The 25,467-nt window shown below is 41.0% G+C and overlaps 2 protein-coding genes across 4 annotated transcripts in view; one reads left to right on the forward strand and one right to left on the reverse strand.

The window, feature by feature from the left end:
* The first annotated feature begins 7,720 nt into the window (after positions 1-7,720).
* Positions 7,721-20,915, forward strand: LOC139413617 (HIG1 domain family member 1A, mitochondrial-like). The gene is made up of 5 exons (XM_071161223.1): positions 7,721-7,731; positions 17,992-18,044; positions 18,564-18,656; positions 19,200-19,334; positions 19,499-20,915. Exons 3-5 carry the CDS (start codon positions 18,569-18,571, stop codon positions 19,561-19,563), a joined length of 288 nt encoding a protein of 95 aa, XP_071017324.1. The 5' UTR covers positions 7,721-7,731; positions 17,992-18,044; positions 18,564-18,568; the 3' UTR covers positions 19,564-20,915.
* Positions 20,856-25,467, reverse strand: part of LOC139413615 (natural resistance-associated macrophage protein 2-like) — a 34,993-nt gene continuing 30,381 nt past the window's right edge. For 2 of the 3 annotated variants that reach the window (XM_071161218.1, XM_071161216.1), the window contains exon 17: positions 20,856-24,225. In XM_071161218.1, coding sequence (XP_071017319.1) covers positions 24,154-24,225 — 72 coding nt within the window. In that variant the 3' untranslated portion in view covers positions 20,856-24,153. The remainder of the gene's footprint in view (positions 24,226-25,467) is intronic. The other variant, XM_071161217.1, reaches the window with a different exon arrangement.

The raw sequence follows: 25,467 nt of genomic DNA on the forward strand, positions 1-25,467 counted from the left end.
GATCAACAATACAGTGTGCTGTGCATTGTGCGAGGTACTGCTTGGCCTTGAACTATAGATTAGCCTATACATTGACCTATAGGGAGAGAGACTGAAGAAAGCACACGTGCAGGCAGGAATGAGGTAACAGGGAAACAGGGAAAGGTTGTGATACTGGATGCCCATTGGTTGAATGTGAGGAATTTATGGAAAACCTATACAGAGGTCACGTGATCCTCAGGGTCTGGCAGGAATGAGGGGGCTGGAGAGAGGGAGACAGGATAAGCAGAGCACCAGAACTCACAAGGGTGGGGCAGGCTGACACACATAACGAAGCTAACTAAAACAGTGGTGTAGAAATACTACACAAAATACTACACAAAGCTGTGGCAGGATGGACACATATGTGTAGTTGGCATATCAGGGTAATCGCCCACTACTCCATGCTTCCATTTATCTCTCAACCACATCGTAGACCACAAGCTGAACTCATTTAAGACAAGAAGTGAAGGCACCTCCTGTACCATGTGATTTGCAGGAAGATGCCTGTTCCCCCTACTCCTTCCCATCTTGCCCCGAGGTGGCCTCAGCCATAGGGCCGTTTACAGGAAAAGGGTCCTAGAAGGCAAACTGTGACGCCTGGGCTGAGCGAAACAGGGGGATATGAGAGAGGGAACGAGATAGAGAATGTGAGAGTGAGGAGAGAGAGACAGCCCACAAGAGAGGTGTAGTGAAAAGAGGTGATGAAACAAGAGAAGCAAACAAAATTGCCCAAATGGAGAGAAGGAAATAAAAGCCGCGAATACCCTCCCATCTTACATACCTCCCAAAACAATCTCACTGCCCAGCAGTGCAGACTGCTCACTTTGGGATAATTGGCATTTCATTGAAACAAACCATCTGTAAAGTACACAAGTTGCTGTACCTGTAAAATGGTATAGAGCAGGTATTACCTCAGGGGTACGTGCAATGCCGGCGGCGGTACGCCAAATAAAAACGTGATTCTCATTTGAAAAATATATAAACTCAGCAAAAAAAGAAACGTCCCTTTTCTGGACCCAGTCTTTCAAAGATAATTTGTAAAAATCCAAATAACTTCACAGATCCTCATTGTAAAGGGTTTAATCACTGTTTCCCATTCTTGTTCAATGAACCATAAACAATGAATGAACATGCACCTGTGGAACGGTCGTTAAGACAATAACAGCTTACAGACGGTAGGCAGTTAACTTCTTGGTGACAGGGGAGCATTATTGAGTAGCTTGGATGAATAAGGTGCCCAGAGTAAACTGCCTGCTACTCTGTCCCAGGTGCTAATACAGTGGGGAAAAAAGTATTTAGTCAGCCACCAATTGTGCAAGTTCTCCCACTTAAAAAGATGAGAGAGGCCTGTAATTTTCATCATAGGTACACTTCAACTATAACAGAAAAAATAGAAAAAAAATCCAGAAAATCACATTGTAGGATATTTAATGAATTTATTTGCAAATTACGGTGGAAAATAAGTATTTGGTCAATAACAAAAGTTTATCTCAATACTTTATTATATCATTATCATGCTGAAAGACCCAGCCACGTTTCATCTTCAAAGCCCTTGCTGATGGAAGGAGGTTTTCACTCAAAATCTCACGATACATGGCCCCATTCATTCTTTCCTTTACACGGATCAGTCGTCCTGGTCCCTTTGCAGAAAAACAGCCCCAAAGCATGATGTTTCCACCCCCATGCTTCACAGTAGGTATGGTGTTCTTTGGATGCAACTCAGCATTCTTTGTCCTCCAAACACGACGAGTTGAGTTTTTACCAAAAAGTTCTATTTTGGTTTCATCTGACCATATGACATTCTCCCAATCTTCTTCTGGATTATCCAAATGCTCTCTAGCAAACTTCAGACGGGCCTGGACATGTACTGGCTTAAGCAAGGGGACACGTCTGGCACTGCAGGATTTGAGTCCCTGGTGGTGTAGTGTGTTACTGATGGTAGGCTTTGTTACTTTGGTCCCAGCTCTCTGCAGGTCATTCACTAGGTCCCCCGTGTGGTTCTGGGATTTTTGCTCATCGTTCTTGTGATCATTTTGACCCCACGGGGTGAGATCTTGCGTGGAGCCCCAGATCGAGGGAGATTATCAGTAGTCTTGTATGTCTTCCATTCCCTAATTATTGCTCCCACAGTTGATTTCTTCAAACCAAGCTGCTTACCTATTGCAGATTCAGTCTTTCCAGCCTGGTGCAGGTCTACAATTTTGTTTCTGGTGTCCTTTGACAGCTCTTTGGTCTTGGCCATAGTGGAGTTTGGAGTGTGACTGTTTGAGGTTGTGGACAGGTGTCTTTTATACTGATAACAAGTTCAAACAGGTGCCATTAATACAGGTGGAGGACAGAGGAGCCTCTTAAAGAAGTTACAGGTCTGTGAGAGCCAGAAATCTTTCTTGTTTGTAGGTGACCAAATACTTATTTTCCACCATAATTTGCAAATAAATTCATTAAAAATCCTACAATATGATTTTCTGGGAAATAAATCTCATTTTGTCTGTCATAGTTGAAGTGTACCTATGATGAAAATGACTGGCCTCTCATCTTTTTAAGTGGGAGAACTTGCACAATTGATGGCTGACTAAATACTTTTTTGCCCCACTGTATATGCATATTATTAGTAATATTGGATAGAAAACACTCTGAAGTTTCTAAAACTGTTTGAATGATGTCTGTGAGTATAACAGAACTCATATGGCAGGTGAAAACCTGAGACAAATCCAACCAGGAAGTGGGAAATCTGAGGTTTGTAGTTTCATTTAAGTGATTGCCTATCCAATATGCTGTGTCTATGGGAACAGATTGCCATTCCCAAGGCTTCCAGCAGATGTCAACAGTCTTTAGAAAATTGTTTGATGCTTCTTTTGTGGAAGGGTGTCGAATAAGAGCTGTTTCAACAAGTGGACTAGGCTGAGGCCAATCAGTTGTTTACTGCGCGGTCACGCGGGCGCGCCGTTCCTTCTTGAATACGCTATTGTCCGGTTGGAATATTATTGAAGATGTATTATAAAAAAGACCCTAAAGATTGATTGTAAACATCGTTTGACATGTTTATACAAACTGTAATGGAACTCTTTTGACTTTTCGTCTGGATTTTGCACTCGCGCATTGTGCCTTTGGAATAGTGAGCTAAACGCGCGAACAAAACTGAGGTATTTGGACATAAATATGGACGTAATCGAACAAAACAAACATTTCTTGTGGGAGTCCTGGGAGTGCATTCTGACGAAGATCAGCAAAGGTAAGTGAAGATTTATAATGCTATTTATGACTTTTGTTGACTCCACAATTTGGCGGCTATGGCTTGCTTTTTTGGCTGAACACTGTTCTCAGGTTATTGAATATTGTGCTTTTGCCGTAAAGCTTTTTTGAAATCTGACACAGCGGTTGCATAAAGAACAGGTTTATCATGAATTCTATGTAAAACATGCATCTTTCATCAAAGTTTATGATGAGTATTTCTGTTATTTTATGTGGCCCTCTGCAATTTATCTGGATGTTTTGGAGGCTTTTCTGAACATGGCGCCAATGTAAACTGAGGTTTTTGGATATAAATATGAACTTGATCGAACAAAACATACATGTATTGTGTAACATTGAGTCCTAGGAGTGTCATCTGATGGAGATCGTCAAAGGTTAGTGATTAATTTTATCTATATTTCTGCTTTTTGTGACACCTCTCTTTGGTTGGGGGTCCCAGGGTCCCTGCTCATCTGCGTGAAAGTGCCTTAGACATGCTGCAAGGAGGCATGACAACTGCAGATGTGGCCAGGGCAATAAATTGCAATATCCATACTGCGAGACGCCTAAGACAGTGCTACAGGGAGACAGGACGGACAGCTGATCGGCCTCGCAGTGGCAGACCATGTTTTACAACAACTGCACAAGATCGGTACAATGTTTTACAACAACTGCACAAGATCGGTACATCCGAACATCACACCTGCGGGACAGATACAGGATGGCAACAACAATGGCCCGAGTTACACCAGGAACCGCACAATGCCTCCATCAGTGCTCAGACTGTCCGCAATAGGCTGAGAGAGGCTGGACAGAGGGCTTGTAGGTCCTCACCAGGCATTACCGGCAACAACGTTGCATTCGGGCATAAATCCACCATCGCTGGACCAGACAGGACTGGCAAAAAGTGCTCTTCACTGACGAGTCACAGTTTTGTCTCACCAGGGGTGATGGTCAGATTTGCGTTTATCGTCAAAGGAATAAGCGTTACATCAAGGCCGGTACTCAGGATCGATTGCGAGGTGGAGGGTCTGTCATGGTCTGGGGCGGTGTGTCACAGCATCATTGGACTGAGCTTGTTGTCATTGCAGGCAATCTCAACACTGTGCGTTACAGGGAAGACATCCTCCTCCCTCATGTGGTACCCTTCCTGCAGGCTCATCCTGACATGACCCTCCAGCATGACAATGCCACCAGCCATACTGCTCGTTCTGTGCGTAACTTCCTGCAAGACAGGAATGTCAGTGTTTCTGTTAGTCAAGTCTGTGGAACTTGTTCAGTTTGTCTGTTGTTGAATGTTATGTTCATACAAATATTTACAGGTTAAGTTTGCTGAAAATATACGCAGTTGAGGCTTTGAGTAAGAAGTTGGAGCTCTTCTCTGTCTGCATTAACAAGGACAACACACAGATCTTTCCATCATTGTATGATTTTGTGTGTGCAAATTAACTCAAGCTTACAGACAATGTCAAATGTGATATAGCAAAGCACCTGAGTGAGTTGCGTGTGCAATTACGCAGGTACTTTCCCGAAACAGATGACACAAACAACTGGATTCGTTATCCCTTTCATGCCCTGCCTCCAGTCCACTTACCGATATCTGAACAAGAGAGCCTCATCGAAATTGCAACAAGTGGTTCTGTTAAAATTTAATTTAATCAGAAGCCAATGACAGATTTCTGGAATGGGGCTACGCTCAGAGTATCCGGCCTTGGCAAATTGTGATGTCAAGACACTGATGTTGCCTTTTGCAACCACATACCTATGTGAGAGTGGATTCTCAGCCCTCACTAGCATGAAAACTAAATACAGGGACAGATTGTGTGTAGAAAAAGACAGACTCTCTCCAATACATGTGCATCCTTTCAAGCACACCCTTCTCATTAAACTGTGGTGAGTTATTCACAATTTTGATGTACAAGTAAGGTTATGTAATATGGCTAAATAAAGTACAAAAATATTGATTATTATTTGTGCCCTGGTCCTATAAGAACTCTTTGTCGCTTCCCACGAGCCCGGTTGTGACAAACTTACACTCATTCTTATGTTTAATAAATGTATCGTAGTGTGTGTGTGTGTGTGTGGCAGGTTTACAATGGTGGCAAAAAAATAACATTTGGGAGTGCGCTGACCCTGGTGATAGAGGGGGTACGCAGCTGGAGGTTGAATGTTTAAAGGAGTACGGGACTATTAAAAGTTTCGGAACCACTGGTATAGGGCATTATGTTTGAGGAAGAATGTAAAAAGTATGTATAAATGATGTGGCTTATTTGATCGAATACAGGTTTCGTAATGAGTAGGTTCTTACACGTGTACTGATTGATATAAGTAGGAGTCGTGATAGCCCTGTGTCGATGCCAGATCTAATTGCCTACCGAATCTGAATGACTGCTGCACCGATCTGCGCCACAATTAAACGTTTTGGTGCGTCTCTCCCACAACTCCGCTCAATAGTTGACGTGGGACCCCGTATTACCGGCATATTCAACAGCGTTTCAAGAAATATATGACCTTCAACGGTGTTATCTTGTGATCAAGCCATCTATGTTTTGTGATTATTGGTGTCGTAAAATGTTAGTTAACTGGTTAGCAATTAGAATGTTTGACATTTCTGTGGCAATACTATCAGCTTTTTGATAAGCGGTTCGGCATACGGTCCCCGCCCAGTTATTGCCCACCTTACTATTTTGTTAAAATTACAAGATATATCCGTTTCATTTTGTTCCAAAAATAGACACCAACCTCGTATCCGAAGTGTAATTGACTAGTTGGTTAGTCTTCCGATTTAAAAAAATAACTAAAATTAGTTGCTCGTCAACTTTTCGTTGCGTAGCCTGGTGCGCCCTCCTGTGGACTCTTAAAAATGGTTCTTCACCAACATCTTCAGTGCTTTATCCAAATTATCTCTCAATTTGTTTTACAGATTAATTTTATATTGTGAGAAAGTAGATACCAGTTTAATAGTAAAATATAAATGAGTATGAATAATTTACATCAAATAAAATTTACATTTTATTAATGTGCATTGACAAACAATGAAAACACTGTTGTAGTTTGTGTTGCAGACATGCACTTGGAAAGTAAAGGAAGAAATACACAAAATGGGTTGAATAAACACACATACACATACATATATACACATATATACACACACACATATTTTATACATATATATATATATATATATATATATATATATATATATGTTTATTTTTTATACAAATAAATCATTTAATCTGAAAACAAACAAAGCAAACAATTAAATCTCAACCTCCATCCTTATATTGTCACAAAAATAATGATAAAAATCCTGCTCCACCGCTACCTCTGGATCCTTGCAGTGGAACCAATGCTGGCAGAAGTCACAGCACACCCACGGCACCACGGACCTGCACTCCTGAGGGGAACTTGCAGGCGGATCACGCTCTCCGCAGCGAGCACAGCAGGTGGTGTCTACTTTTATTTGAAAAAACAAATTAAATTGATGAACATGATTTGCAATTTTTTAAATTTGATTTAACCTTTATTTAACTAGGCAAATAGAGAAGTACTACAGCAACAATAGTAATTGATACAACTGAGAGAAAAACAAACAGATGAAGTACCTGAGGGTGGTGCCATGGGTGGTATAACGGGGAAGGCTTTCCATTACATGTTGTAACATTGCTGTGGGGACTTGCTTCGAAGAGCATTTGTCAGATCAGGCACTGATGTTGGACAATTAGGCCTGGCTCCCAGTCGGCATTCCAATTCATCCCAAAGGTGTTTGATGGGGTTGAGGTCAGGGCTCTGTGCAGGCCAGACAAGTTCTTCCACACCAATCTCAACAAACCATTTCTGTATGAACCTCGCTTTGTGAACAGGCATTTTCATGCTGAAACTGGAAAGGGCCTTCCCCAAACTGTTGCCACAAAGAATCATCTGGAATGTCATTGTATGCAGTAGTTTTAAGACTTCCCTTCACTGGAACTAAGGGGCCTAGCCCGAACCATGGAAAACAGCCCCAGACCATTATTCCTCCTCCTCTAAACTGTATAGTTGGCAACATGCATTGGGGCAGGTAGCATTCTCCTGGCATCTGCAAAAACTGTCGGACTGCCAGATGATGAAGCGTGGTTCATCACTCCAGAGAATGCATTTCCACTGCTCCAGAGTCCAATGGCGGCGAGCTTTACACCACTCCAGCCAATCTGGGGCTTTGGTAACAAAATGGATGGCACTGTGATAGAAAATCGGATGCAGTCTGAGCCGTTGTTGCTCCTAGACATTTCCACTTCACAATAACAGCATTTACAGTTGACCGGGGCAGATCCAGCAGGGCAGAAGTTTGAGGAACTGCCTTGTTGGAAAGGTGGAATCCTATAACGGTGCCACGTTGAAAGTCAATGAGCTCTTTAGTAAGGCCATTTTACAGCCAATGTTTCTCTATGGAGATTGCATGGCTGCGTGCTCGATTTTATACACCTGTCAGCAACAGGTGTGGCTGAAATAGCAGAATCCACTAATTTGAAGGGGTGTCCACATACTAGCTAATGTTAGCTTGGTAGATTATATCCACGCTAATGTTAGACAGCAATAAAAACCTAGTATACATACATCAAAGACACAGCTCAAAGTTAATGAGCCTTCCTGAACCCACCCTTATGTGGCGATACGAGCCCTCTGATCTCCAAGAAGTAAGTTAGCCTCTCTGTAATAATACGTTCCATAATCTTACATACATGTAATGTTAAAGCCGTTGGCCTCGTTGGGTCCTTCCCTGGCTTCCGGATTGGTACCACTACTGCCTCCTTCCAACTGCCTGGTAGTTTCCCCTCCTCCCATACTGTGTTGTAGAACCCCAATACCTTATCCAGGGCCTCATCACTAAGATGGGCCAACATAACATAGCACACCTAATCTTTCCCAGGAGAAGTTAACCCAGCCTTACCTATTGCCCTTTTCATCTCTGCCATGGTAAATGGTGCATTCAACGCATCATTTACATCCTCCCTCCTATCCAGCACACCAGAATGCTACTCTCTCGTCCTCTCCGCTTCTGCCCCTCTGCCAAATTTGCAGAGCTATGCACTTTGACAAAAGCTTTGGCCATCATCTCTGCCTTCTCATCTGTTACTGCCACATCCTTCCCACTCGTCAACACTGGATAATTCCACTCCCTTCTGACCCTACTCATCCCCCACACTTCTCCCACAGGTGTCGCCGTTTCAGTGGTGTCACAGAACCAATGCCAACATGACCATTTTGCCTGACGGATAGTTCTCCTTTTTTAAATTTCACCTTTATTTAACCAGGTAGGCCAGTTGAGAACAAGTTCTCATTTCTAACTGCGACCTGGCCAAGATAAAGCAAATCAGTGTGACAAAATCAAACAACACTGGGGGTAAGAGCAAGAGGGTAAGTAATAATATGGTGTGAAGTAGTTGGGTGTGCTATTTACAGATTGACTATGTACAAGTACAGTGATCGGTAAGCTGCTCTGACAGCTGATGCTTAAAGTTACAGGGAGATATGACTCCAGCTTCAGTGATTTTTGCAATTAGTTCCAATCATTGGCAGCAGAGAACTGGAAGGAAAGGCGACCAAAGGAACTGTTGGCTTTGGGGATGACCAGTGAAATATACCTGCTGGAGCGCATGCTATGAGTGGGCGTTGCTATGGTGACCAGTGAGCTGAGATAAGGCGGGGCATTACCTAGCATAGACTTATAGATGACCTGGAGCCAGTGGGTTTGGCGACGAATATGTACTGACGGCCAGCCAACGAGAGTGTACAGGTCGCAGTGGTGGGTAGTATATGGGCCTTTGGTAACAAAATGGATGGCACTGTGATAGACTGCATCCAATTTTCTGAGTAGAGTGTTGGAGGCTATTTTGTAAATGACATCGCCAAAGTCAAGGATCGATAGGATAGTCAGTTTTATGTGGGTATGTTTGGCAGCATGAGTGAAGGATGCTTTGTTGCGAAATAGGAAGCCGATTCTAGATTTCATTTTGGATTCGAGATGCTTAATGTGAGTTTAGAAGGAGAGTTTACAGTCTAACCAGACACCTAGGTATGTATAGTTGTCCACATATTCTAAGTCAGAACCGCCCAGAGTAGTGATGTTGGACAGGCGGGCAGGTGCAGGCAGCAATCGGTTGAAGAGCATGCACTTAGTTTTACTTGCATTTAAAAGCAGTTGTAGACCTCAGAAGGAGTGTTGTATGGCATTGAAGCTCGTTTGGAGGTTTATTAGCACAGTGTCCAAGGAAGTGCCAAATTTACACAGAATGGTGTCCTCTGCATAGAGGTGGATCAGAGAATCACCAGCAGCAATAGCGACATCATTGATGTGTATATACAGAGAAAAGAGTCGACCCTCCTCACCAGGGCCTGTGCCTGCTTATACTGAGTCAGACGTACTGGAAGTTAGGCATCTTTTTCAGTACTCTAAATGCCCTGTTCATACTCCTCACCATTTCCCCACACTCCTCCGTCCACCATGGGACTGCTTCCTCCTCCTCCCTGAACTCTTAGGTATAGCCTCAGTAGCTGCCTCATTAATGCTGTTCTCACCCAGTTATTCATACTATCCACATCCCCTCTCATATCCACCCGAGCCATCACTTGCTCACTCAGCTCTCGAAACTGATCCCACATTGCTCTTCCAAACACCCACCTGCCTACTCCATCCACTGACACCTCCTCCTCCTTCCGTCCTACTGGGCATACTATGGGGTAATGATCACTCCCTACTGTCATCGACTCCAATATTTCCCACTCACAGATTCCTGCCATCGCACTAGATACCAGAGAGAGGTCCAAGGCAGACTCTTTCACTGTGGTTACATCAATCCTGGTCCCTTGGCCATCATTCAGGCACACCAGATCTTTCATTCCTATCAGATTTTCCATCACTTGGCCATTTCCATTAAAATCCCCACACCACACTACCATACTTCTATCCTGGCCTTTTCCCCCTCTCCAGCACTTCTAAATCCAATATCTGACACGGATTATAGTAGTTCACTACCACCCCCCTCAACCACACCTCCATACATTCCTGTTCAATACCTTTTCCATAACATCCTGTAAGGAAGTGCATGCTTTATGAAGGTGGCACATCCTCCCCAAATATCTCCGTCCCTACAAACCACTACGTATGATACACGCCACATTCGGTTTGAGCCATGTTTCCTGCACACAAATCACATCAGGCTTAGCTGGCATATCTACAATGAACTGCTGCCCATTAGTCAACAGGCTTCAAGCATTCCATTGTGGCACTACCACCATAACTAAGATCCAGTAATACATGACTCCACTAATTGAGATCATCCCGAACCTCATCCCATGTCAACCCTGTCATACTCAGATGTGTCCCAGCAGCTTTCACTATTAGCTGAATCCTCTTCGTTTTAGACTCTACTTTGCTATTGATAGCTCCTGCTATGAACGTCACCAGCATTCTCTTATCTATGTATACCATATCGCCTCCCACCTGCCCCGTAATCCCTGGTCTAGATGCTCCTTACCCATCTCTCCCTTTAATCTGTATGTCCCTGGACCACCCTCACTGCCTCAGCATATGACACCCTTCTTGCCACTCTCACTTGTTACACCTCCACTGCCTGCTTCATAGCCTCATACCAACTATATGCCACACTATGAGCACCCCCACAGCTGCAGCACTTTGGTTGTACAGCATGCCACACTTCCCATACTCCCCTCCACACCTCTTTTTCCCTTTACAGGCTGTTGCCACATGCCCAAACCTCTAGCATTTATAACATCTTAAAGGCTTCGGTACATAAGCTCTCACATAACACATATAACACTCACAGAAACTCCTGTTGTCACCCCTTTAATCCACTACTTCCCTGCTTGATCAGTCCAGCTGCTCAACGCCGCCCTCCTTTATTTGTACCACCATGCTCCATACTTGCTTTACTTTCGGCACAGCCGAACCACCGCCACACCGAATAAAATGTGATTGTTTATCATCGATTGTTCGCTAGCCACAGCTTCCCAAACAGTGGTCACTGGTCCACGAAAACAACATTTCCATCAGCCCACTCAAAAATCTGATTACAATCTGACGATTCAGCTCCTACCACTTCCGGTCATCCTTCGACATAGCTTCTTCGATAAGGTTTAACGATGGTTGGCATCCAATACATGTTGCATTACCGCCACCTACTAGGCTGTAGTACAACTCCCTTGTACTTTGCTTGAAAATAAATAAAAAAAATACCCTACCATCTACACAACACAAAAAATAGCACCACCCTACTCCACTATTTAAATCTATTTAGTCCTACCTCAGGCCATTGACCTGAAAGGATGGGACACCACCACTTAACACACCCTGTAATTCTTCTGATGTCAAGTCTCGCACCCAAATACCTCTGCAGCTGCCACCAAAACCAACATTTTCTTCAACTTATGTTCTATCCCCTGCAGTACAGTTGCTATAAATGCTAAAAATCAAATCTTACTGTAACATACAGTACAAGTCAAAAGTTTGGACACGTCCACTCAATCAAGGGTTTTTCTTTCTTTTTTTTATTTTCTACATTGTAGAATAATAGTGACGACATCAAAACTATGAAATAACACATGGAATAATGTAGTAACCAAAAAAGTGTTCATCAAATCAAAATATATGTTATATAGATTCTTCAAGTAGCCACCATTTGCCTTGATTACAGCTTTGCACAGTTTTGGCATTCTCTCAACCAGCTTCATCTGGAATGATTTTCCAACAGTCTTGAATGAGTTCCCACATATGCTGAGCACTTGTGGGTTGCTTTTCCTTCACTCTGCGGTCCAACTCATCCCAAACCATCTCAATTGGGTTGAGGTATGGTGATTGTGGAGGCCAGGTCATCTGATTCAGAACTCCATCACTATCCTTCTTGGTCAAATAGCCCTTACACATCCTGGAGGTGTGTTGGGTCATTGTCCTGTTGAAAAACAAATGAAAGTCCCACTAAGCGCAAACCAGATTGGATGGCGTATCGCTGCAGAATGCTGTGGTAGCCATGCTGGTTAAGTGTGCCTTGAATTCTAAATAGATCACTGACAGTGTCACAAGCAAAGCATCCCCACACCATCACACCTCCTCCTCCATGCTTCACGGCGGGAACTACACATGTGGAGATCATCCATTCACCTACTGGCCGTTGTAACCAAAAATCTCAATTTGGACTCATCAGACCAAAGGACAGATTTCCACAGGTCTAATGGTCATTGCTCGTGTTTCTTGGCCCAAGTAAGTCTCTTCTTCTTATTGGTGTCCTTTAGTAATGGTTTCTTTGCAGAAATTTGACCATGAAGGCCTGATTCACACAGTCTCCTCTGAACAGTTGATGTTGAGATGTGTCTGTTACTTGAACTCTGTGAAGCATTTATTTGGGCTGAAATTTCTGAGGCTAGTAACTCTAATGAACTTATCCTCTGCAGCAGAGATAACTCTGGGTCTTCCTTTCCTGTGGTGGTCCTCATGAGAGCCAGTTTCATCATGGTTTTTGCAACTGCACTTGAAGAAACTTTTAAAGTTCTTGACATTTTCCAGATTGACTGACCTTCATGTCTTAAAGTAATGATGGACTGTTGTTCCTCTTTGCTTTTTTGAGCTGTTCTTGCCATAATATGGACTTGGTATTTTACCAAATAGGGCTATCTTCTGTATACCATCCCTACCTTGTCACAATGCAACTGATTGGCTCAAGAAGAAAATAAATTCCACAAATCAACTTTTAACAAGGCACACCTGTTAATTGAAATGCATTCCAGATGACTAAAGATCAAGAAAAACCCTTGAATGAGTACATGTGTCCAAACTTTTGACTGGAACTGTATACAGTATCACTTGTTGGCCTATCCCTCTGTACTGGTAAAGATCTACTACTCACACCACTCCTCTCAAGTTCCCTCCCCCTTGACCCATCTTCTACCAAAACCATGACAAAGACTCACTGAAGGTTTGACAAGCAGCCATGCAAAACGGTCTTGAGTGACAACAAATCTGCCCAATTAGCTCGTTCACTTGAAATACGGCCTCTTCGATTTACCCGCCCACTTTGGTTGACACGCCCACTTCCAGAGACATTCCAGGTACCCATGACTCTGGCATACGGCTTCTACCATTCCTTGATGACTCAGGCATACTTGCTGACTAAGATCAATCAGCACCTTTTATTCATTTGAAATAAACAAATAAAATCTTCAAAAAATCACAGGTACCTAACGTTACCTACATAAAAAAATTGAATAAAATAAAATATTGGATAATTTTGTCCTTTTTTTTTATAGTATATTACACCACACTAACATTACCGCAGCTGTTCTAACACGAAAGGAATATTGTCATGCGAGAGAGGCAGGTTGAGGTTTCCAGGGTTAGAGTAGTGCAGAAGATATCATAAGCTGAGGCAGTGAAGAAAATAGAGGAAGATGGGTCAAGGGGGAGGGATCCTGAGAGCAGTGGTGTGAGTAGTAGATCTGTACCAGTACAGAGGGATAAACCAACAAGTTATTTTTATTTTTTATTTAACCTTTATTAAGCTAGGCAAGTCAGTTAAGAACAAATTCTCATTTACAATGAGGTACAAACATTATTGGGCAAAGACATCAGCATAACGGGCTTGAAGGTAGAGGCAACAATACATCAGGCAAAGCAGCCACATCTGTCAGTAAGAGTGTCCATGATTGAGTCTTTGAATGAAGAGATGGAACTGTCCAGTTTGAGTGCTTTTTGCAACTCGCTTCAGTCGCTAGCTGCCGCGAACTGAAAAGAGGAGCGACCCAGGGATGTATGTGCTTTGAGGAATGTGACTGGCAGAACGGGTGTTGTATGTGGAGGATGAGGGCTGCAGTAGGTATCTCAGATAGGGGGTGGGATGAGGCCTAAGATAGTGGGGGTTTCAGTAAGATATAAGATATATGTATAAGGTATGGGTGATTATGCAACTTCGGGCACTTTGGCCATGCACACTTTCAGAAATTAAAACTTATTCAAACACCATTTTACCAGTATTGTACTTGTCTTTGATTTGTCTAGAAATTATATCTGATAATGGCTGCGATCGTACTTCAGGAATTTATATATTTTTGTCCATTTTCGCAGACAGCCATACACATGTATGGAAATGTAATTTCCATCATGTCATTAAACATCAATTTTAGTTGAAAATGAAATATCATACAATTGATTTATAACGGATTTCTTATACATTTGTACATGAACTTGCATTGAATATTATTTAAAGTGATTTAAGGTTTTCCTAATATTAATAATTCAACACAACACCTGAATGTATAAACTTGCCTTTGTGAAAGCTGAAAACATTTATTTATCATGAAAAATAATATATTTCCATCCAACCTTTTTATGCGATTATGATAACAACCATATGATTTCCATATCTAAAACAAATAAATATATGTAAATTATACATAATATACTCAATTACCTCAAAATATGGGTTGTGATGGAAATGACAAGGTTTGGTGGAAATTACATCTATGTAAAAAAAAAATCGTATGAAAACAATATTTTATTACAAACATTTTGAACAACAACCATTGTTAAACATTTCAGACCTATACTGGGTTGTAAAGGCCCATCACTCACAAAGTGTACAGCAGTAACCGATGGGCAGAGCTCAAGGAAGTAGGCCAGTGTTTTTGAGAGATGGGCCCAGATAACAAAGGGGTCATGCCGCATAGAATAGCTCAGTGAGCAAAGTGAAACTGTATCATTTGTGGTATATCCAACACAGGTGTGGAGGGTCACCTGCTTGTGAGAATCACCAAAGTGAACTGCCTGGATTTCACTGGTGTATTTACACAGTTAGCTCTCTGCAAAGTCAATATGCACAATGATCTCCTCTTTCTCCAGATTCTCTTAATTCTCTCAGTTGAGTATTGGTGTTGAATGTTGTACACGTGTTTCCCCAACTTCTCTTTCAATCCTTTGGAGAAGCCCTACAGTAGAATATGCAGTGTGCCACATAGCTTTTCTTTTACTGTCAAATGTACAGCGAACTTCTCTCTCTCTTCAGCTTTGTTTTTCCACTCAAACCACCATGCCTGCTCACCAGCATCAACGTCAGATGTTTTAAGCTCTTTGGCTTGACAAAGGGAGCACTCTGTACACATGCACTCTTTCCTCAGGTTCTCACAGCACAAAGACTCATTAAGGTTCTCAATGTTGCTGCAGCTGATCACTTTGTGATACTGTAGTTTGTCCGCCATGAACTGGAGGTTGGCGTGGGTTTTGCAGAGACGTGTCCCTATCCTGGACTGTTGGCTTGACAACCCAAAAAGGACGTATTTTACAGAATTCACAATAGGAAATTTGAATTTCTGAATATTCCCTCTTAAACTTCTGATAAAAGTTCTGAATTGTGCCATTCAAGAAATGCTTCTGCTTTTCCTTCTTGTTCCTCGTTAGTGTGTCCCTTTTCCCTGTTGTTGCTCTGCTGTTGTCATCACGTTCATAGAATCTAGTGATGTTCTCTTCTGTGGCTGTGCTAATTCTGTTACACTGATTTTTCCTGCAGTATTGAAGACTTGGCCTGTTTTCATTTGCCCTCGTTGCTTTTGCCCTCGTTGCTTTTGCTGAAAATCCTAATTCTCTGTTAGCGCTTTGACCAGGCCATACTTTCTCAGGATGTTGCCTCTGACAATTTTTGAAGCCACTTGTTTGTCTTTGGCACTGCACATTTTTTAATACTTTTGTTTTAACTCTGCAATGATGGCATTTTTAAACAATAAAATCCTTCTCACGTTCTTCGGAGTTCTCTTCATTTGCTGTTCTGTCTTTGTCTTTGGGGAATCTTGTCTCTTCATTTTGTTCATCAGTCGATCATACCTTTTTTTGTATTTTAACTTTCCGTAAAGCATTATCAAGTTTGACATTTGTCATACTAAGATCTCTGTATGCTTTTGAGCGATCTCTTCCAACCTTTTTCCTTCCAGAAAGTATTTGACTTCTCATTCATGTTGCAAACGATGAGGAAGGGGTACCAGGGTGTGCATCAGGGGTAGGTAAGTTAGGGGCAGGTATGCTAGCCTCATGTTCTGACTGCAAGTCATCTGGTGACTGAGGTGGTGTGTTGGCTGATAGGTAGGTCTCCATTGCAACTGTTCTCTTTAAAGTCTGTCTTCTACACCGTTGGTTACATTTCCATTGCCATCGTTTCTTTGTTCTCGCTTTGTAAGCTCAGAGATAGATTTCACTTCTCCCTTCTCTTTTTTTATTCCAGTATCTCTCCCTGTCTTTTTGCAGATGTTCCTGGTATCATATAGAATATTTTTTTTATTTTGTTTCTATGTCTGTGACCTCAGTGTTGTTTTATGTGGCATCTTCTAAAAATAAAGACAAATACTACTTAGTTTTTAACTTGTGCACACCTTGGAGCATTTTCTAGATTCAAATCGTTTAAACATGATTAAATAAGGCTAAAGTTTAAAAAAAAAAAGTTAAGTAAAAACGAATAAGATAATGGATTTGTGTCATTTCCACCACTTTGTCATTTCCACCACACTTAAGTTTGTGATGGAAATAACATTGTCAATTTTCTCCAGAAACTGTAGAAAACAGTTTAGCATGGTTTGATTAGTATTACAGTTAGCATATAAATTACCTTAAATACATCAAATATATATTTTTTAAATCAAAAGTTCTACCACAAATTAAAGAAATTATAGCCTGTTTGGAAATGACTGACAATTAAAATATTCTCTACACAAGCAATATTTACCTTGACTTTTCTTAAAGTTTAGGACATCACATCTGGAACAACTGTCCACTGCAGCCATGTGCTTCAGTGTCACAATATGTTTCCATGGTAACTAAATTAACATTCTCTTGAAAAAACTTTATTAATGAGTAATTTGTCCTCAGTGGTGGAAATGACACCACTCCCAAAGGACAGGTATATTTTGTGTAAAAAAACAATATAAAGGGCATACTTACAATAAATATTGATATAGATTTTATTTAATTGCCTCTTTCTGTAGTACATAACATTATATAATGAGTAATTATTCATCTTTTCTCATAGAAAAACATAGTAGAAACTTAAAAGTCTGGGTCAGGGACAAGGGCAAATTAGGGAAATTGAGGTATAAAATGCATCTAAAAAGTAGCTAAAATACTTGATAGAGAGGTTTTTTTTAAAGTATGGGGTATTCCAGTGTGAACTTAACATACACTTTTTTTGTATTTGTTTTATTTTGTATAAGATCCCCAAAATTGACCCGTAGTTGCATAATCACCCATATATGTTTTAGTAAGATTGGATTTTATAGCAATTTTATAGCAATGGTTATCAACTGTACTGCAGGGATGGAATGTAAATAGCAGAAAATAGAGGTTGTGGTGGTAGCTGCAGAAAGGTACTTGGATGTGCGAGACTTGACGTCAGAGTTACAGGGTGTGTTAAGTGGTTGTGTCCCATCCTTTCAAGCTGTTGGCCTGAAGTAGCACTAAACAGATTTAAATCCTGGAGTATTGTGTATATATATTATTATTTAAAACATGTGTGTGAGTGTGTGTTAGAAGGTAGGGTATTTGTTTTATTTTTCAAGCGAAGTATAAGGGAGTTATACTCCAGTCTGGGTAGGTGGCGGTAATGCAACATTTATTGGATGCCAATTGCCTTTAAACCTCACCGAAGAAGAATATAGGAATATTGCGTATTACGGATACGATAAATTGATTTGACTTCGAAGGTTGGAATAGACAGCCGAAGAGAGCGTCTTCAGCATTTAACCGGATCGTTCGACAGAGCACGAATGTAAGTTATTAACCTGCTAACGTTAAAGCTCACTCGAAGGGCTGTGTAATGTCAATACTTAGAGATTATGTTGTGAATGCTGAACCATACTTTATTGCCAGATAAACCCTGATTCTGTCCTTTGAAGGGATGTTAGCTAGTTTAATAACTTTAGGTGACAATCTAAGGTCACGACGACAAATAACTTGTTATGAAAACAAAGCGGTGTCTAATGATTGTCGAGCATCATCTGTTAGTTTAACATGCGAGTTACCGGGCAGAAGCTCGAACTGGGGGCCTATCGGTCTAGTAGTGAGTCTACTGTAGTTGATTCGTAAACTGGAACAGATAAATTCAAGGCGTTTTCCTGCTAGGTGTCACGTAGCTAGTATGTTGTGTAAGGACATGTTGTGTTTTAAGCAATGTATGTGGAATATAAATTATGATTAAATTATTGCATTTTTAATGGACTTGAAGGAAAAACCATATACATTAATTTAGCAAGTCCGTATAACAGATTCTGCCCCTCTTTCCTCCCAGTTACCATGTCCTCCAACAACAATTTTTCATCATTTGATGAGAATGAATCAACATTTATGAGGAAAGCAAAGGAGTCGCCGTTTGTCCCAATAGGTAAGTGAAGCTGTATAATTTTTTTAACATATTCAAGGGCAGGAATTATGTTGGGGGCTTCATTGTAGTGGAGGTTTTCCATAGTGCATGTTTGAGTGAATCCCAGTCAGTCATGGAATAAATTGCAATCCACTCTTCCAACCCTGGTTCGATGGTTAGATATCGTACACCCAGTAACCTAACGTGGCAGGCATAAAACAAACTGAGTAGTGGAGTTCCCACATCAGGTTTTAAGTTGAAAAGGAAGCTAGGTTGAATTAGCTGTGTCCCTGAACCAAATGCATCCGGTTGTCAACTCCACTAAGCTCAGTGCTTGACTTGGGCAGGAGCTCACTGGAACTGAGTACTGGCACCTCACATTTTCTACAGCTTGAGGTCCTGCACCTCCCTAGAAAAACAGATCAAAAAGATTGTGGAGCTCCTGCACCTAATAGTAAACGGTACCCAAAATAAGTACCGGCACCTATTTCAGTCCAAGTCGAGCACTGGGTAGGAATACACCCACCCAGTCATCATTACATTTCCCATGTGTGTGTTTGACAGGCATGGCAGGATGTGCTGCAGTGGTAGCCTTTAGTCTGTGGAGGCTGAAGTCACGGGGGAACACAAAGATGTCAGTCCACCTCATCCACATGCGTGTTGGAGCTCAAGGCTTTATAGTAGGCGCAATGACATTAGGTAAATCCTAATCCAATATGTGCTGTATAACAGATGCACAGGTCCAACAGCTAATATCTCTATCAATTTACAGGGGAAACATGTACCACACAAGACTGACCGTGTTGTCCTTACACACTAACATAAAATAGACCGCTAACATGACTTTGTTTGTCTATTTGTAGGGGTGATCTACTCCATGTACAAAGAATACAGTGCCCACAAGGACCTGGGTAAAGACGGCAAGTGAGCCAATCAGCAACTGGCTTGACCAGAGAACGCATCAAGCCTGCCATTCCTGCATTGTACTTTTTAAAATAGAAGTCCTAGAATGGATCATATCTGTCAAAGTAACATTCCATTGATGGCAAGTAATTTATACTGAACAAACATATAAACACAACATGCAACAATTTCAAAGATTTTACTGAGTTACAGTTCATATAAGGAAATCAGTCAATTGTAATAAATTCATGAGGCCCAATCTATAGATTTCACATGGCTGGGCAGGGGTGCAGCCATGGGTGGGCCTGGGAGGGCTAAGGCCCACCCAATCAGAATTAGTTTTTCCCCACAAAAGGGCTTTATTACAGAAATACTCCTCAGTTTCATCAGCTGTCCAGGTGGCTTGTTTCAGACAATACCGCAGGTGACGAAGCCAGATGTGGAGATCCTGGGCTGGCGTGGTTACACTTGGTCTACGGTTTTGAGGCCATTTGGAAGTACTGCCAAATTCTCTAAAACGACATTGGAGTCTGCTTATGGTAGAAATTAACATTTATTTCTCAGGCAATAGCTTTGGTGGACATTCCTCCAGTCAGTATGCCAATTGCATATGCCCTCAACTTGAGACATCTGTGGCATTGTGTTGTGTGCCAAAATTGCACATTATTAGTGGCCTTGTCCCCAGCACGAGGTGCACCTGTGTAATGATCATGCTGTTTAATCAGCTTCTTGATATGCCACACCTCTCAGGTGGCTGGATTATCTTGGCAAGTGAGAAATGCTCACTAACAGGGATGTAAACACATTTGTGCATAGAATGAGAGAACACTTTTGCTTATAGAACATTTCTGGGCTCTTTAATTTTTGCTCATCAAACTTGGGACCAACACTTTACGTTTTATATTTTTCTGTATATTTTGGATGAGGTTGTCTTTTTGTTTAGTAGCATTTCAATCTGGCAATCACTTTGAAAAAGTATATACATGTCAGGAAATTGGCCAGCACATCCATTGTGTGTTCTGTTTATCATTCTCTCTGCTAGACAGCTGCTGTAAACCACTAGTAAAATATCACCTTTTAGGTAACTAAACCCATAGACTACTATAGTTAATCCATACACTGATCCTCGCAATGAGTCATTTGTGTGTGTGTGTGTATATCTAGCTTATTTACTTTGACATGTGAGTGAACTGTTGTTTTTATTCTACATGAACAGGTACAGAAGTAGGTTGTACTTTCAACTAACTATCCACACACTAACTAGTCTAACGAGAAGTATTGGCAAAAAACCTTATCGAGCTAAGGTGGTCACTCTGTCCAGCCTCACTGTTCATGAGTTTGTACTTTGAAAAATAAATATATATTTTTGAAAAGTGACCAGAAATAAATATTTTTTTTGAGCATAATTTGTACTTGTATTCATACAAAATGTATGGTATCAACAACTTAACATCCAAACTGTTACTTTGGTTTTCCTTAAAATATATAAAAAAATACACTAGTCAAAATATCTACTTAATTGTTACAATTGACAAATTACGAGTACTGACCTGGCTTTCTACAGTATATAAAATCAGTTTAACTATATACCACAGTGGATGATTCCTGTTAGAATGACAAAACAATCCAGAGTAATAACTTGACTAAAGTGGTGGCCATGCAGAGACCTTATATTTATGATCTACACTCAATGTCAGATGGAAACAACATTGATCACTATTGTGTCATGGTTGATTCATATTGTCATCAGGAACTGTTAAGCAGTGACACCTGACTTCAGACAGCGCCAAGCAGCAGAAAAGGCCTACATCTTTCATTTGTTATGGGCTTTGGAGACAACTTACACTTTAACGGAATTTCAATGGGTAGAGTTCTGTACAAAAAAAAACAATGGCTTACACAAAGGTTAGTATCACATCGTCCTTTCCCTTAACTGATCCTCAGGTAATGGGATAATTTGGGCATGACGTGGGCTTTGATGCCTTTCAATTTAAAGCCAAAGCAACAGTTTTACTGTGGTGCTTTGACCACAATAGCAGGAAATTAAAAGGGTCAAATTATACAGATTTTCAATGAGTACACCCAATATATCTATTTGTGCCTTGGGTGTGAAATTGTATTTGATAAAATGTATAATTATTTTGAGCACCCCTGTCCCAGTTTAAGCAGGGCAGTGGGTGCATATGCATATATCTTTTGAAAATAAATAAAAATGGTGGCCAATATATTCCAAGTGCCTGACCAATTAGGTTAGGAAGTTAAATAAAAAATAAAAAGACGTTAACAATGCCGTCACCCCACCTGTGTTTTGTAAAAAGCTGAGGTATGGGCCTGGAGAAATGTAACCACGCAAATTCATAGACCGAGCTATGAAAGCAAGCCCTGACCTTACAAGATATCAAAATGATAGCTTTAGGCACGTGTCGAAGATATAGAGTTGGTTTACATTTACAATGTTTCCAGACATTACAGTAAAACAAGCTTATATTTTTGGTTCTGATGGGGTATACCAGTTGAATTAAACTCATGAGGCATTTCTAAGAAACAATATTCCTCAAGAATCAATATACACTGAGTGCACAAAACATTAGGAACACCTTCCTAATATTGAGTTGCACCCCCCTTTTCCTTCAGAACAGCATCAACTCGTTGGGGCATCGACTCCACAAGGAGAGAGCAGGTGTTCCTAATGTTTTTTACACTGTGTATATTAATTTATATGCAAAACAATTTATGTAGCAACTTGGCCCTTTAAGTATTATATATCTTCTCAATTCTTACCAAAGTGAAGTTATTTGTTCTCATAAATAAAAAAAATCTACAACATATAGTACCAGTCAAAAGTTGACACCTACTTATTGAGGGGTTTTATTTTTACCATTTTATTTAATTTAGAATAGTTTAGACATCAAAAATATGAAATAACACAAGGAATCATGTAGTAACCAAAAAAGTGTTAAATCAAAATGTTATATTTGAGATTCATCAAAGTAGCCACCCTTTGCCGTGACAGCTTTGCACATTCTTGGCATTCTCTCAACCAGCTTCACCTGGAATGCTTTTTCAACAGTCTTGGAGTTCCCACATATGCTGAGCACTTTTTGGCTGCTTATCCTTCACTCTGTGGTCCAACTCTTCTCAAACCATCTCAATTGGGTTGAGGTCGGGTGATTGTGGAGGCCAGGTCACCTGATGCAGCACTCCATCACTCTCCTTCTTGGTCAAATAGCCCATACACAGCCTGGAGGTGTGTTGGGTCATTGTCCTGTTGAAAAATAAATGATAGTCCCACTAAGCGCAAACCAGATGGGATGGCGTATCGCTGGTTAAGTGTGCCTTGAATTCTAAATAAATCACTGATAGTGTCACCAGCAAAGCGCCCTCACACCATCACACCTCATCCTCCATGCTTCACGGTGGGAACCACACATGCAGAGATAATCCGTTCACCTAATCTGTGTCTCACAAAGACATGGCGGTTAGAAAAAAAAATGCCTGATTCACGCAGTTTCCTCTGAACAGTTTATGTTGATGTGTGTTACTTGAACACTGTGAAGCATTTATTTGGGATGCAATTTCTGAGGCTGGTAACTCAAATGAACTTATCCTCTGCAGCAGAGGTAACTTTGCGTCTTCCTTTTGTGTGACGGTCCTCATGAGAGCCAGTTTCATCATTGCGCTTGATGGTTTTTGCGACTGCACTTGAAGGAACTTTCAAAGTTCTTGACATTTTCCAGATTGACGGACCTTCATGTCTTAAAGTAATGATGGACTGTCATTTTTCTTTTGCTTATTTGAGCTGTTCTTGCCATAATATGGACTTGGTCTTTTACCAAATGGGGCTATCTTCTGTACACCACCCCTACCGTGTCACAACACAACTGATTTGCTCAAACACATTAAGAAGGAAAGAAATTTCACTAATGAACTTTAAACAAGACACACCTGTTAATTGAAATGCATTCCATGTGACTACCTCATGAAGCTGGTTGAGAGAATGCCAAGAACGTGCAAAGCTGTCAACAAGGCAAAGGGTGGCTACTTTGAATAATCTAAAATATAACAAATTTAGATTTGTTTTTGGTTACTGCATGATTCCATGTGTTATTTCATAGTTGATGTCCTCTATTATTCTACAATATAGAAAATAGTAAAAATAAAGAAAAACCCTGGAATGAGTAGGTGTCCAAACTTTTGACTGGTACTGTACATGCATATTAATTGGAGGACAAACAAACAAACTGTGTAATACATACTGTGTATTTCCCATCTAAAATTATAACAGCGTTTCAAAGTCATATGGAAATGCTGACCTGAGAAAAGGCCGGCGTACTTGCAGAATTTTAAAAGCATGCTCAACATGATAAAAACCAACAACTCATTGGTACTAACTTTAAGATGCCAATCATAGTTAGTGGAATGTCAAGTTCAAGGCTTCTTGTAAGGGATAGATGATGACGAAGGGCACTTACAAAGGTCTCGTTGGCACTAAGGCAAAGGAGGAGGAGCACTGTACTGGCTGAGCCTGTGGTCCCATGCCTCCACCATGTTAGGTCACCCCTGTCTAGCTACTGACTTTACCACTGCTAATATCCACCCCTCCAACATAGCCTCCTTATCTCTCCACCATCGTGTTGCTGTCCATGTCATTCAACAGGTAAACGTCTGTGTGGCCCATCAGCCTCATCTGTTGAGAAGAGGGGAGGGTGAGAGATGGTTCATCTCATGTAATCTGAATTTGATTATCTTATTACTCAAAGTCAGAAGCACTCGATATGTGGGACGTCCCGTTCATCAACTCAATAATCATTACTGGCATGCTTAAGCGGTTGTGTTTTGACTATGCATAGGCTACGAACTGTAAGCAGCAAAGCACTTTATCAAGTTTTGCGACTGGGATTGTCATCTATAGTCTCAAATTGAGACACTGACACCAACCAAAAACATAGTATGTGCTTACCAACACAACACTTTTTGCTCATTGGGCCTGGTGGTATGTATTCATTATTGTGAAATCACAGTACAAGTTCAGGAGCATAAAATGTGGTCAGCCCAGTGCAATGCGTAGCTGCGGGAGTATAGGATCAGGACTTTTATTATGTAGTGGTTGCTACAGACCACTAGTGTGTGTAGATTGATGAGGAAAAACATTTATTTAATACATTTTAGAATAACAAAATGTTGAAAAAGGGAAGTGGTCTGAATACTTTCCAAATGCACTGTAAGTGAACAGAAACGGGCGTAAAAAACTTAACCCAAATACAGACATTGGAGTAAAACAAGCTTATATTTTTGGTTCTGATGGGGTATACCCGTTGAACTAGGCTCATGGGTGGGAGTTTTGTCTTTCCATGATCACCATGTGGTAAATGTATTAATAGACCAATAACAAAGAGTTCCGGTGTGGATTGCCCCCACCCTGGCAGTACTGGCAACACTAGCTGCAGTAACCCATGGGGAGGGTCACACTCTGACATTCAGAGAGGGGGCATATTATTGTGGCCCTAGTGGCGCAAAATCAAAGGTCGGACTGTTTCAGGGGAAGGGGGTATATCTGATCTCCATCACCTAGGATGGTTAATCAAATCTCCCAATTTTGCCAATTTTTGCCGGTCATTAGGATGACAACCCAACGCGGGATGAGGGGTTTTAGCAGGTCGAATAGTGGGTACCAATTGTAGGTTTACTTAGTAGCAATGCAAATATCATGGTGCAGCTATATAGACAATCATGTTACTTTTTAATGGTACGTTTACAAACATATACAGTGGGGCAAAAAAGTATTTAGTCAGCCACCAATTGTGCAAGTTCTCCCACTTAAAAAGATGAGGCCTGTAATTTTCATCATAGGTACTCCAAATCCAGACCTCCCTGGGTTGATAAATTTGATTTCCATTGATAATTTGTGTGATTTTGTTGTCAGCACATT

Source organism: Oncorhynchus clarkii, chromosome 7, assembly GCF_045791955.1.
Source record: "Oncorhynchus clarkii lewisi isolate Uvic-CL-2024 chromosome 7, UVic_Ocla_1.0, whole genome shotgun sequence".
In the NCBI taxonomy this organism is placed as follows: domain Eukaryota; kingdom Metazoa; phylum Chordata; class Actinopteri; order Salmoniformes; family Salmonidae; genus Oncorhynchus; species Oncorhynchus clarkii.